The sequence below is a fragment of the Notolabrus celidotus genome, chromosome 12, assembly GCF_009762535.1.
Source record: "Notolabrus celidotus isolate fNotCel1 chromosome 12, fNotCel1.pri, whole genome shotgun sequence".
NCBI lineage: Eukaryota > Metazoa > Chordata > Actinopteri > Labriformes > Labridae > Notolabrus > Notolabrus celidotus.
In genome coordinates, this window is record NC_048283.1 from 35,437,224 (window position 1) to 35,454,244 (window position 17,021).

General features: G+C 41.1%; 2 protein-coding genes across 3 annotated transcripts; one reads left to right on the forward strand and one right to left on the reverse strand.

The window, feature by feature from the left end:
• The first annotated feature begins 41 nt into the window (after nucleotides 1-41).
• LOC117822905 (protein FAM83A-like) lies at nucleotides 42-6,149 on the forward strand. Its single transcript, XM_034697857.1, has 6 exons — nucleotides 42-930; nucleotides 1,042-1,161; nucleotides 1,349-1,461; nucleotides 1,723-1,890; nucleotides 4,197-4,321; nucleotides 4,581-6,149. The coding sequence occupies exons 1-6, from the start codon at nucleotides 618-620 to the stop codon at nucleotides 5,569-5,571; spliced, it is 1,830 nt and encodes a 609-aa protein (XP_034553748.1). The 5' UTR covers nucleotides 42-617; the 3' UTR covers nucleotides 5,572-6,149.
• A 1,218-nt stretch (nucleotides 6,150-7,367) lies between these two features.
• zgc:101716 (uncharacterized protein LOC492784 homolog) lies at nucleotides 7,368-15,919 on the reverse strand. Of its 2 annotated transcripts, XM_034698687.1 has the most exons (9): nucleotides 15,649-15,919; nucleotides 11,237-11,338; nucleotides 10,612-10,755; nucleotides 9,605-9,655; nucleotides 9,342-9,486; nucleotides 9,043-9,178; nucleotides 8,116-8,248; nucleotides 7,838-8,006; nucleotides 7,368-7,807 (listed from the first exon to the last, which is right to left on the reverse strand). In XM_034698687.1, exons 1-9 carry the CDS (start codon nucleotides 15,757-15,759, stop codon nucleotides 7,797-7,799), a joined length of 1,002 nt encoding a protein of 333 aa, XP_034554578.1. In that variant the 5' UTR covers nucleotides 15,760-15,919; the 3' UTR covers nucleotides 7,368-7,796. The 2 variants fall into 2 exon arrangements, with proteins under 2 accessions (XP_034554578.1, XP_034554579.1); XM_034698688.1 differs by having other exon boundaries at nucleotides 7,368-8,006; nucleotides 15,649-15,918.
• Between the last annotated feature and the right edge of the window lie 1,102 nt (nucleotides 15,920-17,021).

Sequence of the window (17,021 nt, forward strand, 5' to 3'; positions counted from 1 at the left end):
GTAAGCGTTCAGATGTGTTTTGACGCGAGCCGAAATGACAGCCATCCTCATTCCTGTCACTCATCGTCTTAATTCCCTCCACCCACTTTTAATCCGAGTTTACCTGCTCTGAGTCACTCACAGGGAAAAACAACCGAACCACTTCAATTCTGTTATTGTCGTCCGGATGCATAAACAACAAACAAACACTCACATGATCCACATGGCAGTAAAGTGTTTTTTACTGAGTAAAGGATCAGGTCCTGAAGTGTTATTAATGCACTCTCAGGAGCAGAGCAGGTAGCCGTGCATTCACATGTATCAGCTCAGTAAACACACACCTAGTGTGTGTGTCGTGTATTTACACAGTGTTTCAGTTTATAGAGGGGCACATCAGAAATAACTGCGTGTTCTTTGTTCACAATGCTCACATGTCATCCATCATTACCTGTGAAACCACCTTGCCAAGAAGGCAGGGGGCGGGTCTTAACTTCTTTATTTCAGAGTGTTTGAACAATTTGTACTTCCATAACCGCTAGAGACAGCCAGGTATCCATCTGGTCTACAGACGACCAGGTATCCATCTGGTCTACAGACAGCCAGGCATCCATCTGGTCTACAGTAAGGACCGTGCAGACATGTATCTATCCCCCACGGACGGCGGCGGCAGCGTGTCCATGCTTTGGTACAAGAAGTCCAAGCCTTTGGGGAAGGTAAAGAGAAGGGTGCAGGACCTCCGCACATCTTGCTCTTCTTCCAATGGACACTATGTCAGCGATCCCAGGCAGGACCTGAGCCACAACGAGGCTGCCCGGCTTGCAATGGACTCCCTGCTGAGCCGAGGTTTGGAGGGATACAACGAGGTGCTGAACGCGGAGGGAGAGGTGGACTTTCTGTCGGAGATGGAGAAGACTTACATCCTGGAGCATGCGAAGGACAGCAGCACAGGTGGTGAGTGTTTCCCCTGAAGTCTTTGCAGAGATATTGGAGGGGAAATAAAATGATTGTTTGTGACATAACTTCACTTCGTCAGAGCCTCAACGTCTTCTGTGCTTTACGCAGCGGATCCTGAGGCATCCGACAAAGAGTCAGATGCTGACACCAAGTCCACCTCACACCGTCCCACACTGTCCTCACACAGTGATCTCACTGTGTCAGGCTTGGACCGCAGCAGGCAGAAAGGTAACTTGGACTTGTCTGATACTTGTGCTGAAGTGTAATCCTGTCAGTGTTTGAACTCTTGACTTGTTGGCGTGCTGAAATCCTGCAGACTCTGATAAGCAGACATAATGTTCTTTCTTGGAAAACAGATCATAAGTTCATTGTTTCCCTTTGCTTCCACCTCTGATCATGCTTGTGTCTGTATTAGGTGTGACAAAGAATGGTCCAGCTCTGGGTGGTTTCAAGATTTACTTCCAGTGTGACCACAGAGCGTGTGGGATGAAGGACTCGGTCATAGAGCTCATCAGAAAGGCTGAAACGGTAGGAGTGACTGTGTGCTGTCTCATGCATCTGCACGTGCATATAAAACCTGACAAGCCTGTACATGTGAAGGGAATAGTTCTCTTGTGTGATAAGACACTCTGATATGTGATATGCAAGGGAGTCGAGCCAAGCAGAGACGTGGTATTAAGTGTAGTCGGCTATAAAGATAGATGATGAAAGGCCATCACTGCAGGTAGGGGCCCACAGAGGACGCCTAACAGGGCCCATCGTTTTGATCATGGGGATTTGTGTTTGTAGGTCCTGGCCATCGTGATTGACAGCTTCAGTGACATGGAGCTGCTATTTGACCTTCTGGAGGCATGTAAAAAGAGGAAGGTGTCTGTTTACCTGCTGCTGGATCATCTCAACCTTGACCATTTCGTCAGCATGTGGAAGAACCTCAAACTGGACAGCAAGAAGTTCCCTGTGAGTCTGTTCATCTTGCTCTTTATGTCCACCTGACAGTCTGAGCCTCGCTGTTTTTGTTCTCATGAAAAACAGAATAAATGAAAGAACTGTACGTCCTGAAAAAGGTGGATACCTCAGTTTAATACTTTGAAGATTAATGTTAGGTTTAACCACTGAAACTCCCTAAAAGAATAGAAAAGGGTGTGACTGCTCCACCAAAGTCCTCCATTTGTACAAGGTCAATGACGCCGTTTATTTCTCCTCTTCTTCTACTACAGAAACAGCTCCAGGTTCTCTGCAAACACCAGACTCATACCGTACATAGAGAGCACTGTGCTGTCTCGTTTGTCTCACTAAACACTCAGAAACTTTACCTGTTAAAGACTTCATTTGTGGAAAAATACAACTAATATCCACACAAAGTAAAAACAGAGTAGACAACGTACACGTGCTGTTTTCAAATCAGTTCAAATATGTCAGACTAAAAGTGAATAAATAAGCAGCAGAGTCAAAGTAGCTCAGGGCTGCATGAATCAGAGCTTCACATGGCATGCTTAGTCATCAAAGGGAGAGATCTGTACGTGCAGCCTGACACTGTGCAGCTTTATTTGCTGTGTATGTTGGAAATTTCCAGGTCCATTTTCAGTATTTGTATTTTACTCTTTCTGCAGTGGATGCTCCAGTTTCAGTCCAGTACAACCATAATGAAGCACATTTAAAAAACTGGTAGTACTGATTGGTCGACCTGAGGGAGAGTTTTGAGCTGGACTTTCTTATATGCAGGCAGGGGCGTGTCTACAGGAGCTGCATGGGCACCTTTAAAATCCGATTGGCCACCCCAGGGGCAAAATTTTGAGCTAGAACGCAGACTTAGCCTAATGGTTAATGGTAACATAAAAAAAATCTGAACTGCGATCAGCTGCTGGCTACGTCGGAGGCAAGACTATTTGGGCTGTGGTGTGATTGTATTAAATGTTGCACTCTTTTTTCTTGTTGGTACATTAAATCATATGAAAAAATACTTCACTCATGGATTTCATAATACAGGTGTGCAGGAGAGGACGCAGTTTATAAAAAATTGCATCAAACTCATGCAGAATACCGGTCAAAAATACATTTGTAGGCAAAGTTTCTGCACTCAAACCTCTCTAATGGATGTACTCTTGACAGTTTGTTGAATAGTGTGCAGGAGTTTACTTGTGATTTTTTTTATACATTCATTTGTTACTTTTTCAGCTCTTAAAGAATTAAGAAGTAGGGGAGAACAGGGTTGGTTGTCACACTTTTTACTGTTTTGATGATTGCTCATCAATTGCTCATGTTGGCTTGGAATGTGTATCCCTCTCATTTTCCAACTCATTGTAACAAAGAGGCAATTAACTATCAAAGACACTGACACATTGTGACAACTAACCCCATCACAGGGATGATTGTCACACACTATGGGGTTGGTTGTCACACACTATGGGGTTGGTTGTCACACACTATGGGGTTGGTTGTCACAATGGTATTTCAATGGGAAACATCTTTTAAAAAGGCAAGAAGGCAGAACTAAATTTGAAAGTTGAATTGCACTGACAAGTGATGGGCCTACATAACTTAATGTATTTTAACATAAAATGAGGAAGGACCATGAAGAGGAAACACATCTTTAGGCCAGCCTATATAACAACATAAGGAACAAAACAAATAGGCCGAACAATACTGGCCTACTCAACTAGGCTACATGCAGTCACTGTCTGAGTTACAGTGATGGTAAATGTAGGATCTGCACACTCCAACTCATTTCACCATGCAGGATTTTGCAAACATAGGGGTTGGTTGTTACATGTGACAACCAACCCCAAAGAGAATGTGACGACCAACCACAAGTGGAATTGTTTGCTAGCATCAAGGCTAACAACCATCTAACAACTACTTAGCTAGCTAATAAGAATCTAAACTACAGCTTTCCCCTCACACTTTGTAAGGGTAACACTTGTTTTGTTATAAACCCATCGTTTAAAAGCCTAGAAGAAAAATACTTAGGAGCTGAATATTTACTATTTGACATGAAAAACACAAAAAGTCCTATCACCTCAAGTTCAGCTGTCTTACTCCAGAGAAGACTATGTGGGTGAGCTCTGATCCTAATTCTGGAAATGTCCATACCCCAATTTGAGAGACAGTGCCCTCTGGTGGCGAGATATAATGAGTGTGCCAACCAACCCGTGTGACAACCAACCCCGTTCTCCCCTACTGAAGATTTGTATAGTACCACTCCAGGCATAGGTAGTTTTTTTTTCATCCTTTGAATGAATAACTTCTGTCTCATGTCTGTGTAGACATTATCAGTGCGCAGCGTCGGTGGACAGACCTACTGTGCCAAGACAGGCCGGAAACTGACGGGTCAGATTGCCGAGAGTTTTGTCATCGCTGATTGGTCAGAGGTGCTGACTGGCTCATTCAGGTATACAGATACACACACAACACAACACAACACAACACACACACACACACACACACACACACACACACAAAGCATCTTGAGATAACGTTTGTTGTGATTTGGCACTATACAAATAAAGATTGATTGATTGATAAAGATCTCTGTTCTTCGTAGTGTGCATCTAATGCCTCCTGCATGTCTGATCAGTGTCAGTGTTCTCTTCTTTTGGTTCATGTCTCCAAACCGCTCAGATTCAGTTAAGTGTTGTTTGTCTCCTCAGTTTCTCCTGGCTGTCGTGGCATGTGTATCGCAGTCTGGTTGTTCTTTTGAGGGGCAGCATGGCTGAAGGTTTCCAGCATGAGTTCTACAGGCTGTACTCCAGCTCCAAACCAGTCCCCGGGTTTATCGACATCTCCCTGCCTTGTGCTGACCCCCCCGACACCACATTAGAATCCACTCAGGACAAGAAAAGTGCTGTCACTGAGTCAGAAGAACATCAGACTAAAACAATGTGTCTGAAGGATTTGGTTGAGGATGCCCGTGACACAGAGATGAAACCAAAAATGCCAGATTTACCTGAAAGCCAAAGCCCTGAATTGGAGAGCAGCGAAGGTGATACCAAGCCTCCACAGAAAACAGAAACTGCTACAGAAGTTACTGAAAAACCTGCAGAGATGAAGCCAAAACCTCTACTGCAAAGTGCACCTGTGGAGAAGCCAAAGAACACAGTGGGCGCAATTTGCACGCCACATGATGCACAAACAAAAGTGGAACCTCTGGAGAAAGAAGACAACAAGATCCAGACTCAGGACGCAAACCCCCAGTCCCCGTCTGAAAGTCTTACCGTCATCCCAGAAGCTGAAAGCAAAGTGAAGGTCGAAGAGTCAAACCCACAGCAAACTGCAGACAGACAGCAGACCTGGTACCAACCGACTCTTCAGAGGAATAGAGATGGATCACAAAGACGACACTGGAACTGCTCCCTAGACTTCAAACCAAATAATGACTTCGTACCTGATCTCCCCAGCCCGTTGTCCCCAGGTGCCAGCTGGCGTCAGCAGGTGAGCCCTACAGCCAGACCGAACTGGATGCCCCAGAGTCGCCAAAACTCCTACGATTCTAACTACAGGACGGGACTGAACACAAGCGCACAGGCCGGCTGGAGGCCATTTCAAAGCAGTGTGTATACAGGATTACAAAGGAGCAAAAGCATGAACGACAGACACTCGGCAGGCTTCAGCAGAGCAGGTCGTCACCTCAGTATGAGCTAAATCTGACAGAAATAATCAGATCGGGGTCTAACAGAATTCTTCATCCTTATGTGCATGACGCTCAAAATGATCCAGCTCAATAACATGTCAGCCGTACATGTGAGGTTTGTTTTTCTCTGCTGTGTAATGCTTCTGAGGCGATTTCAACCTACTGTGTTATAATCTCTATAAAGACAAAAAGGTGAGAACAATTTTGCTGAGCTTGATTTTGAAGGTATGGAATCGTAAATATGACAAAGCCACTCCCTGAACTCATAAAAGTTAGCTTCTTCACTACTGTTGTAAGGTGAGCTACAAGAAGGAACAGCATTGTACTTTTATTGGAAGGCTTATAAAACTACCTTCACTACCTTTCTTGTATGACTGGATTGCCAGATTTTGCTTTTGTTGTAGATTTTGCAGGTTGACAGGCAGGTAAGCCATAAAACCTTTGAAAAGGCTGGACTGACGTCTTAAAGGCCTCCACCTTTTTTTTTTCTTTGTTTTTCTGTATCTGTAACTTTTGTTTCATCGATTGTTGCATGTAGAGAATTCTAACAAAAAACCACAACAACAAATAAAGTAATGCAACAGCCTGAGGTGTCGAGAGATGTCATGATGTCATGTTATCACACCCACACAGATGTTTCCAGATAGTGTGTAATAGGGTGACACTCGGGTTGAACCTAGAGGCGCAACATTGTGTAATGTCAGACCAGAATGAATGAGGCGATTGTGTTCTGCCATTGGAGATGAAACAGATTACAGAGATGTCAATCTAGCTCAAGTGCTGTTGTCAAAACATGCACTGTGCAGGAAGGTTACTAAGTTAGAAAAACATCCGACCTCACGACCAAATAACAACCTTAACAAAGACCTCTCTATCAGCTCTCTGCAGGTGTGGGTTCATGTAAGATGCACTTTTGAACCTCACACTCTATCACTTTTTATACTGATCTTTCTGACTCTGAAGTTTATTTATGAGAAAAAACGTCAAACCACTAAGAGGGAAACAAAACGTGCAGGCTGATTGTCGAGGACGCAGAAAGCTCCTGAACAGTAGAGATAAATGCATTAATCATCAATCATAATATCTACAACAGGAGACATTTTGAAGTCAGAGCAGGAGCACAGGTGGAGCAAACATCAACAACAGCTCTGTTAAATAGAACTTTTGCATGTGTGCAAAACAGCTAAGCACTGGAAAGGTCTGAGGGCTGCACGGAGGTGCTGTGGTTAGTACTGCTGCCTCCCACAGTTCAAAGACATGCTTGTTAAAGTGATTTATGACTAAATAGTCCGTAGGTGTGTTTTGGGTTGTCTGTGAATACGTTCGCCCTGAGATATGAGATAATTATAGACTTTCTGGAGTCCCTGAGCTCCCTTGTCCCGTAGGTTTCTCTGGATCTCTGCTGCTGTGGACGTGCCAGACTCGAGCGGCTACAACTACTACTATTTGTCTCACCACTATCATCTCTCCTTCTCTTCATCTCCCTCTATCCCTCTTCACTGCTCTACTCAGATGAGATCAGACTGAGTCCTGTCTGTAAGATGGGACTGGATCTTATCCTGTCTTGATGTTGGGTCTTTGTTAATAATAGAACATAGAGCACGGTCTAGACCTGCTCTGTTTGGAAAGAGTCTTGAGAAACGTTTGTTGAGATTTGGCGCTATGTAAATACAGATTGATTTATGTGCTGGCAACCCGTCCATGGTGTACCCTGCCTATTGCCAAGTGAGAGCTGGAATAGTCTTCAGCCCTCCTTGCAACCCTGAGTGGATAAGAGGTTGGTGGGACAGACCTTATAAAAAGTATCTTTTATTTTAGAACTTGAGTTTATTAAAAAAAGTCTTCATTTTATTAAAACTACTGAACATTAAGGCATTAGTTACATTTGAAGCAAAACATTCAAAGATTAGAAAACATCTGACTTTGTCTGGAAGCAGAGCACGATCACTGTTCACTGTAAATGATTGAACTCATAGAAAGCTGAATACAACATGGATGAGTCTGTGCCTGAGGTGATAAAGGATCATCCACATTCACTGCACAGCTCCCCCCGTGTGAATATTAAAGAGTCTGTTGCATTTTTTAAGAGTCATTTATGCTTTTGTGTGAGATGATCAGGATTAACCTGACATGTTTAATCCACATGTGCAGGGATTAATCATGGCAATAAGGCCGAGTGGACCGAATGTCCACCTCTGTTTTAAGAGTTGGACCTGTGTTGGACCTGTCTTTCAGGTCATACAGTCTGTAAACAGGCATCACTGGAGCCTCAGGACTTTGAGTTTGTCTGCGTCTGACGTTTACAGCCATCAGTCTCCAACACTCCAGTCAGTAAGATCTTGTTCCACCAGCGCTCCCTGAAGTTCTGCACACACACATCCAGCAGACTCTCCCCATCCTGGTAGTCCTCCCTCATCTTCTCAGGGATCAGGTCCTCTGACATCACCTGAGAGATCAAACATAGAAGCTAACATTGTGCTGCTTCATAAATGGATCGATTTATTAAACTCTACAACTAACTGATATGTAGGCATGAACCAGGAGAATGCGTTTACCTCAGTGAGAGCTTGCAGGGTTGTTTCTTTGGGACTGAGCTGCTGTAACGCCTCATCCGTCGTCTGTAAAGTGCTTTCACTTCGCTGCAGGACGAACGAGGACTGCTGCTGCCGAAGGATCCTCAACAGGAGTCTGAAGGTGAAAGCAGAGAACATTTGGATGGTATGATATACTCCAAAAATGATACAAATGAATACTCCAAATTAAAGTTTGATTTACTTTATATTAGAAAATATGAACCTTTTCCGTCTGAGCATCAAATGATTGGACCCACTTTATTAAAAGATTGTACATTTCTGAAGATAGGATAAGATATTAAGATGTCAGGCTGCTGTGACTCAAAAAGTTTGTTCAAATCTGGGCCAGTGTTTTTTGAACCTACAACAAAAAATATGTCTAATACTTTGTGTGTTGGATGTCATTAAAGCTAGGGTTGGTAGCCACGGAAAACTAGCATGAATTTGAAAGTAGCATTTCCTCAGGACTCCATCTAACCCCCCCTCACATGCACGAGCGACCCTGATTTGCGACCATATGATGGTGACTGATTCAAAACCGGTCCTCAACACATGGTTTGTGTTTTGCACTACATCAACTCATGTCTCACTCAGCGGTAAGAAAACACCAAAACATTCTCATAGTGAAAGTTAAAAACACAAACAAACAGGAAATGTACGCTCTGCAGGAGGCGGGCAGAACGGCAGGACAGGATTTGATTGGTTTCATCATTTGGTTCCTGATGGCAGGGATTGGTTGGTGTTTTCCCAGGTTTACTCCGGCTGTAGATAGCAGCTTTTTTTACCTCTTTTTTAAGAACACATTATGTATTGATTACCATCGGGACAGAAAGATTATTTTAACCAGTAGAACAAAAAGTGGATCTAAATCTGACTACCAATCCCAGCTTTAAGGTCACTCTGCTGTACCTCGTTCTGATGAAACACATGCAGGCTTTCAGCCAGACTTTATCCTCTTCAAGCTCTGTTGCCTCCTCCACTTGTTCCTCAGTCTCTGTTGGCTTCTGCTCCTCTGATGATTTGCACCTCTGAGGACAACACAACCCTGGTGATGACAAAACAGCACATCAGTCCATGAGGGCAGATCACTCACTCTTCATCAAACTTAATAAGGGCATGAGCTTTAGTTTTCTTTAACAATGAAAACAAATCATCAGCAAACATGCATCATTGACTTTTCAAAAACAGCAGCATGAAGCTCATTCAACCTGTAGTTGTGTTCCTCTCCAGCAGCTGCAGACACGTCTGACCCAGGCTGTTCCAGTGCCAGGGGTTAAAGGCCAGCAGGCTGCACAGCTGCTGCAAACACAACATCTTTGATCCCAGGTACCCAAAATGCTGGTAGATGCTGACCTGTAGTGGAGGTCGGATTTCAGTGAAACGATAATGTTACTACGTCTCTCTGACATGATTCTGAAGCATAAAAACAGCAATAAAAAGTGTGCTTGTTTGGGTTTGTGATGAAGCTGACCTTCAGCAGGAGGAGGCTGATCAGGTGACAGGTGTTGGAGGCTTCTTTGCCCTAGAGAAAGATCATGAACACAAGACTGATCAAATCTAATCAATCAACTGTGATTTATTGGATTAGATTTAACTGTAACACACTCAAAAACATTCCTCTTTTTAGCTGCTTACTCCACCCCTCAAATGGACGAAAACTCATCTTCCAACCTTAGTTTTTATTTCTGTAACTACAAACTTTTAATTTCTCTTAAGAAACTGAGTTTTAATGAAATGTTTTAACTAAATTTACTTTCTTTCTTTCTTGATCTTAGATTTTAAAATATTTCATGTTTTCATGCTTATGTTTGTTTAATGTCATATTTTAAATTGGGTATTTTCTGACAAGGTGTGGTGTTATGGAATGAACCTGATATTGGATCTACAATTAAATGTTGGGCATACGGGCACCCTGCGGGGGTGTCAAGAGGTCTGACCGAGCTTCGGGTTGCGACTCGACACAGTAAAGATTCAATGTGTGAGTCTTAATCCTTGGGAAGAAGTTCTGAGATGAATTGAATGATTAAAGGTTCATTTCGGTTAAGATAAGATCAGTTGTGATTCTGTGTCCTGCGGGACAGTAAGACTCTGAGAGTTACGGACTTCAGAGCAGTAAAGGGGGCTGATTATTTCTAATAATCCCTCCTCATTTAAATAAATAACAAGACCCAACACTGTTAACTATGTAGGTTAAGTTACATAAGTACACAGAGAGAGAGAGAGTAGATTAAACATAACTGGCCGCATATAAAATGTAAATGTTTGAAGTGTTTGCTGTGTGTTTCTGTTGATTGTTCCTGTTCTGTTTTTTGTTTTTAACTCTGAAAAGCACTTTGAATTGCTCTTTGTATGAATGCTGCTTTATAAATAAATTTGCCTTGCATTTTATTCTTTTCAAAACTCTTTTAAAAACAAGATGCAGAAGAGAAAACTCTCCTGCACAAAAAAACCTTCAAGACAAACTCAAAGAAGATTCACCAGCAAGTCAGCCAAGTCCAGCGCCCGCTCCCTCTGTCCCAGTTTGGTGCAGCATCGAGACATTCCCTCCAGCACGTCTCTCTTAATGGTCAGGTTGTTGTCAGCGATCCACTCCAGGCAGGTGCTGTATGCTTCCAAAGCTTTCTACACACGCCACACCAAGGGTACAAGAACACAACCATGCTGAATGTTTACACCCAGAGTGGACAGTGATAAGTTGAAAAATAATACAGAAACAAAAGACACGCAACCATCTGAAACCAGCAGTTTTACTGTAAAGGTGTGTTATTGCAATACAGCATGTTACAGCTTGAACAACTCAATCTGCTTCCCATGAAGGATCTTATTGAGCTACAGCTAAATGTGTTTTCAGCAGTCTTCCTCCAGTAGTCTGGAAAAGTTCCTGTTGGTTGTTAGCACACACTTCTTTTCAAAAAGAAAATCATTCAGAATTTGTTTGAGTTTCAAATACAACAAGCACATAACGTGATATTCTACAATCATTGTTCTTAGATAGAAAATGTAAAACTGTACATCACAAGCAGAAGATTGAGTCTCTGATTCAAAAAGTCACAATGTTCGTATGTAAGTGTGTGATATTTAACATGACAGCCCCTCGTTTTACCTGATATTTCCCCTGTCGTACAGCCAAGTCTCCACGGAACTTGAAGACTTTCTGCTTCTCCAGAGGGTCGTCTGTGTCCAGAGCAGAACCGTCACAGAACCACTGCAGAGAGAAACAAGGAGGAAGAGGGACCATTTAACAGGATTATCTTCATCATTCTTCTAACTAGATGTTTCTGTGAGTCTACATGTGAGACAAAGTCAAAGATACTGAGCTTTAGATGTGTGTGATACTTATTCTCTGCTTTAACTGGATTTCTAATCTGATTAGTGTAACACCGTGTATCAAAGTATGATGGATTTCATGTCAGTATATTTGACTGTTGCATATTGCATGTTTACTTGAATGTCTGATTGTTGTTTTGGTTTTCAGCTTATTTTTTTCTGGTGTCAACTGTCAAGTGCTGCATTCATGAGCTCCTCTCATGCTCAGAGCTTCTGTGGTGGTAACTTTTTTTCTCCAACTTGGTTTAATTAAAAGCTTTGTTTTTGAATATGAAAACATCATAGACACAAAAAAGAAAAGGCATTTTGTCCCATTCAGAGATGCATTGCTTGTGAAAATCAGGGCTGATACCATGTTGAACACCTCAATAGGATCTGTGACACACTGTGTCATGAAGGAACATTTGATTTAGGGGGAAAACACATTTGTCATTATTTTTAACATGGAAAACATTTGTTTAATGATTAAACAATAATTGATCGTTAACATTTCCAAAGATCAATCACAGAAAATACTTGAAATTTACATCCCTAATTTCAAGAGATTGACCTTATTTGTTTTAATATTTAATACTTTCATTTGGGAATTGTTCACTTTCCATTTCTCTAGAATTGTTCTGAAATTTTCCAACAAGGTATTTTTGTACGCTGATTTTTTTTGCAAGTTGCTGAAAAAAAGTGTGCAGTGGTTTAATTTGAGTAACAACACACCTTAAAATGAACAATGATGACTTTGTTTACAAAGAAATATAAGAGAAAACATATACAGGACTGTCTAAGAAAATTAGAATATTGTGATAAACTTCTTTATTTTCTGTAATGCAATTAAAAAAACAAAAATGTCATACATTCTGGATTCATTACAAATCAACTGAAATATTGCAAGCCTTTTATTATTTTAATATTGCTGATTATGGCATACAGCTTAAGAAAACTCAAATATTCCTATCTCAAAATATTAGAATATTTCCTCAGACCAAGTAAAAAAAAAAGTATAACAGCAAAACAAAATCAAACATTTGAAAATGTCCATTAATGCACTCAGTACTTGGTTGGGAATCCTTTTGCACGGATTAATGCATCAATGCGGCGTGGCATGGAGGCAATCAGCCTGTGGCATTGCTGAGGTGTTATGGATGCCCAGGATGCTTCAATAGCGGCCTTTAGCTCATTTGCATTGTTGGGTCTGGTGTCTTTGAGCTTCTTCTTCAAAATACCCCACAAATTCTCAATGGGGTTCAGGTCAGGGGAATTGGCAGGCCAATCGAGGACAGTAATGCCATGGTCAGTACACCAGTTACTGGTGGTTTTGGCACTGTGGGCAGGTGCCAGATCATGCTGGAAAATGAATTCATCATCTCCATAGAGCTTTTCTGCAGACGGAAGCATGTAGTGCTCTAAAATCTCTTGGTACACAGCTGCATTTACTCTGGACTTGATGAAACACAGTGGACCAACACCAGCAGCTGACATGGCTCCCCAAACCATCGCTGACTGTGGGAACTTCACACTGGATTTCAAGCAACTTGGATTTTGCTCCTCTCCAGCCTTTCTCCAGACTCTGGCGCCTTGACTTCCAAATGAAATACAAAACTTGCTTTCATCTGAAAAGAGGACTTTGGACCACTCTGCAACTGTCCAGTGCTTCTTTTCCATAGCCCAAGTCAGACGCTTCTTCCGTTGTCTTGAGTTCAGAAGTGGCTTGACCATGGGAATACGGCTATTGTAGCCCATTTCCCGGACACGTCTGTGAACAGTGGCTTTTGATACCTGGACTCCAGCTTCAGTCCACTGTCTTTGAAGATCCCCCAAATTCTGGAAGCGGCTCTTCTTCACAATGCTGTTAAGGCTGCGGTCATCTCTCTTGGTTGTGCAGCGTTTCCTGCCACATTTTCCCCTTCCAACAGACTTTTTGTGAATGTGCTTTGAAACTGCACTCTGTGAACAGCCTGCTCTTTGAGAAATTTCTTTTGTGTCTTACCCTCCTAATGGAGGGTGACAATGATGGTCCTCTGGACAGCAGTCAGATCAGTAGTCTTCCCCATACTTGTGATTTAGTTTACTGAACCAAGCTGAGTGTTTTTCAAGGCTCAGGAAACCCTTGCAGGTGTTTCGAGTTAATTAGACGATTCAAGTGATTAGTTGAATAGCCTACTAGTATACTTTTTCATGATATTCTAATATTTTGAGATAGGAATATTTGAGTTTTCTTAAGCTGTATGCCATAATCAGCAATATTAAAATAATAAAAGGCTTGCAATATTTCAGTTGATTTGTAATGAATCCAGAATGTATGACATTTTTGTTTTTTTAATTGCATTACAGAAAATAAAGAAGTTTATCACAATATTCTAATTTTCTGAGACAGTCCTGTATATATTCCAACTGTCCATATCTGAGGACTGAAATAAAATATTAGTTATTTAAATTTTGAGTTCAATCCAGTTTTCTTGGAAATCGTTAGAGGATCGTGAGTGAATCGTATCGTGAACCAAGAATCGGGATTCCCATCGAATCGTAGGTTGAGTGCATCCTTACATCCCTAGATACCATGCTGTTGCTTTACTTCTCTGTAATCCTTATAATCTTTTAGATGAGCCATGAGATTTCAAGTGTTTAATCAAATGCTGCCAAGTCTCTCTTAAAATGCTGCCTGGTGAACTGCATGTAGCTGATCTTTCTCTTGAAGAAGCGTGTCATAATCCCACTTAATCCCACACTGCTGACATGTCCTGTCATGCTTCACCTTGAAAACAAAGCAGAGTTTGTCCCACAGATGACTCCTTCTGCCAAATCAAAGCCTCTTTCGTGAATCAGCAGTTTGGAATTCAAGCTTGCCAACATCAGACTGTTTGCAACACAACAGACAAACACTGGTTGCTGACATTGGTGCAACGCACGGGGTCATCCCTATGTTCCCACATTTCTAGAACATTTTCAAAATGAGGTCGTGTGTTCCTACATGTCCCCTCAGCAGCCCTATCATCCCACAAGATCTTTTGGAAGCACTTTATAGTAAATGAATGAATGAGTAATTGATTTGGATCAGCAGCAGCAGAAATCGTCACAATCACAATCATTACAAGAAAAAATAAAACAGGCTGATGGAAAAGGGTTTCAGCTTTGGGAACAGAGGACGCTCCCCATGACACAGTCACTGCTGATGTCTGTCAAATGTGCAAATCTAGAGTGATGTTCAACTAACACATGGCTGCATCCCTGTATGCTTTTATCTGAACTAACAGGGAAGCAGAAATAAATCAATGTCACAAGCTTTGGCAAAACTAAAACAAACCATCAGGTCAGAAACGTACTCACAGAGAGTTCATTACTGTTAGGTCCTTTATCATCCAGGAAACATTTACTCTGGTCCGCTTTGTTTTTACGTTACATGACGCCAATACTTCAACAAGACAAGTCCCAAAACAACCTCTCCTCCAACTTCACCCAGTCCATGTGATTTCAGGGATTCTATCCAATACGGAACTAGTTTTTTTCCCAGTTTCAGGTTTCACGTGAACTGAGGTAAGTCCCCTCCCTGTGTTAAGATAAGATAAGATAAGATAAGATAAGATAAGATAAGATAAGATATTACTTTATTGATCCCCCGGGGGGGAAATTCAGTTGTTACAGCAACCCAGACATAAGTACAATCAAGAAGAAGTTTCAATAAGTAAAATAAAATAAAATAAAATAAAATAAAATAAAATAAAATAAGTAAAAATAAAAATAGATAAATTAAGCCTGAATACAATTTAGATATATACAATGTTACAATGGAATTTAGATTAAATAGCAGTAATTACAGGCAGTATTAAAAATGGTTCAGTAGTGACAGGTTGACATGGAGTGATTATGGTTGGTAATGACAGATTAAGCAATAAATAAAAATAAATATGGGTATGTAATATGACCGTGAGTTGTAGTTAGAATAATAATGTAATATAACATAATATAATATTGCAAAGATAATTATAATACAGTATATTGTGCATTATACTGCCAGCAGCAGTGAAGAGAGTCAGTTCGGGATGATGGAGTGTGACAGACAAGAACACCACGCTGGTGGTGAGCAGTGTCTTTATGTTAAGAGGTTTCTCTGTAAAGCTCTAAGGACAGTCTTCTTCATCTATATCCACCGCAGTGTGATGTAAATCAGTGTTTTTGATATGACAGAGAGACTCTCACCTCCGGCTCACACAGTTTGGCGTTATAGGAGGACAGAGGAACAGAGACCCGGACCCGGTCCCTGGCCGTCGAAAACATGGACTCATCAAACGTGCTTCCGAAGATCTCCATCCGGACCAGAACAATGCGATCTACCTCCTAATAAATCCAAAACCAGCAAACTGAAAGCTCATTCAATGTTTGTTTACACCACAGACTGTTTACACCAACGTGGTTACACGGTCCGTTAGCAAAGAGTGCACGACTGAAACACAGTGAAGGCTTCAAGGTTCCGACGAGAAAGGTTCCGACCAAAGACAACATCTCAAAATATCTTAACATCCAGACTTTATATCAGTGAACAGAAACTGTAAATACAAAACAAGAAAGGAAGGGTTTGAATGTATTTAAGGCGGAGTTATTAAGTTATATCCCACTAGACTACTTACTTCATTCATTGTCTTACATTTGATTTGATTATTCTATTTGATTATTTATTGTTTTAATTTATTATTATTGTTTATATTTTTTTTTAATTATTTTAATGTTCCTAATTCATCCTTTGCACCTTTCCCGATGTGATGTCGTCCTTTTACTCTGAAAACCTTTTTTGTTGCCTTTTAAATGCTTTTATTTACTTCTCCATTTTTATTGATTTATTTATTTGTTTTTATCTGTTTACCCTGAAGAACCGCTCAACAATGATTTACTGGTCTATTGTCACACCACTCCATACTGTTTAATTGACGTGTATTCCTTTTAACCTCTTGCATTGCATTTTGTTTTGCATTGTTAAAACTTGTTGTGCCAGGAGAGTTCATCATAAATCTGACAATATTTATTCTTACATTTATATATTAATTGTTTCCTTTTCAGAGTTTGGCTTCTCTGTAGCTCTATCTGTATCTGTAAGAATTTGTATCTGAGGTCAATAAAAATCTAAAAGACTGAGATAAATCACACTGACTCATTTCTGTAAAGTATGCAGCACAGGAGCTGAACAAAGAGATATTGTGCATGGGACAGGTCTTAAACCACATTTCCCAAAGGCTTGTTGGTTTTAAATATGTTCTTGATCATCGTTTATCAGATATTGCAGTATAATAAGTTAGGTAGTGAGATATAATAAACATATAATATCTGAGAAGACATAAAAACAGCAGTCATGATAGCTATTATAAAGAAGCATCATCATGGTTCAAATTGAAAAAGTCAGTTTTACATTTTAGAAAAGTTATTTGGTTAAAAAAGGGGGAAAATAACACAAGTGAAAATGCTACATGGAAGATTTTTCTGCTTCTTCCATGAGACGCAGGATGCAGGACTGTGAGCGGCAGTGAGGGGGAGCTGCTGGACCACATCCACTCCTCACTAAGCAGGAAAATGAGTGGATG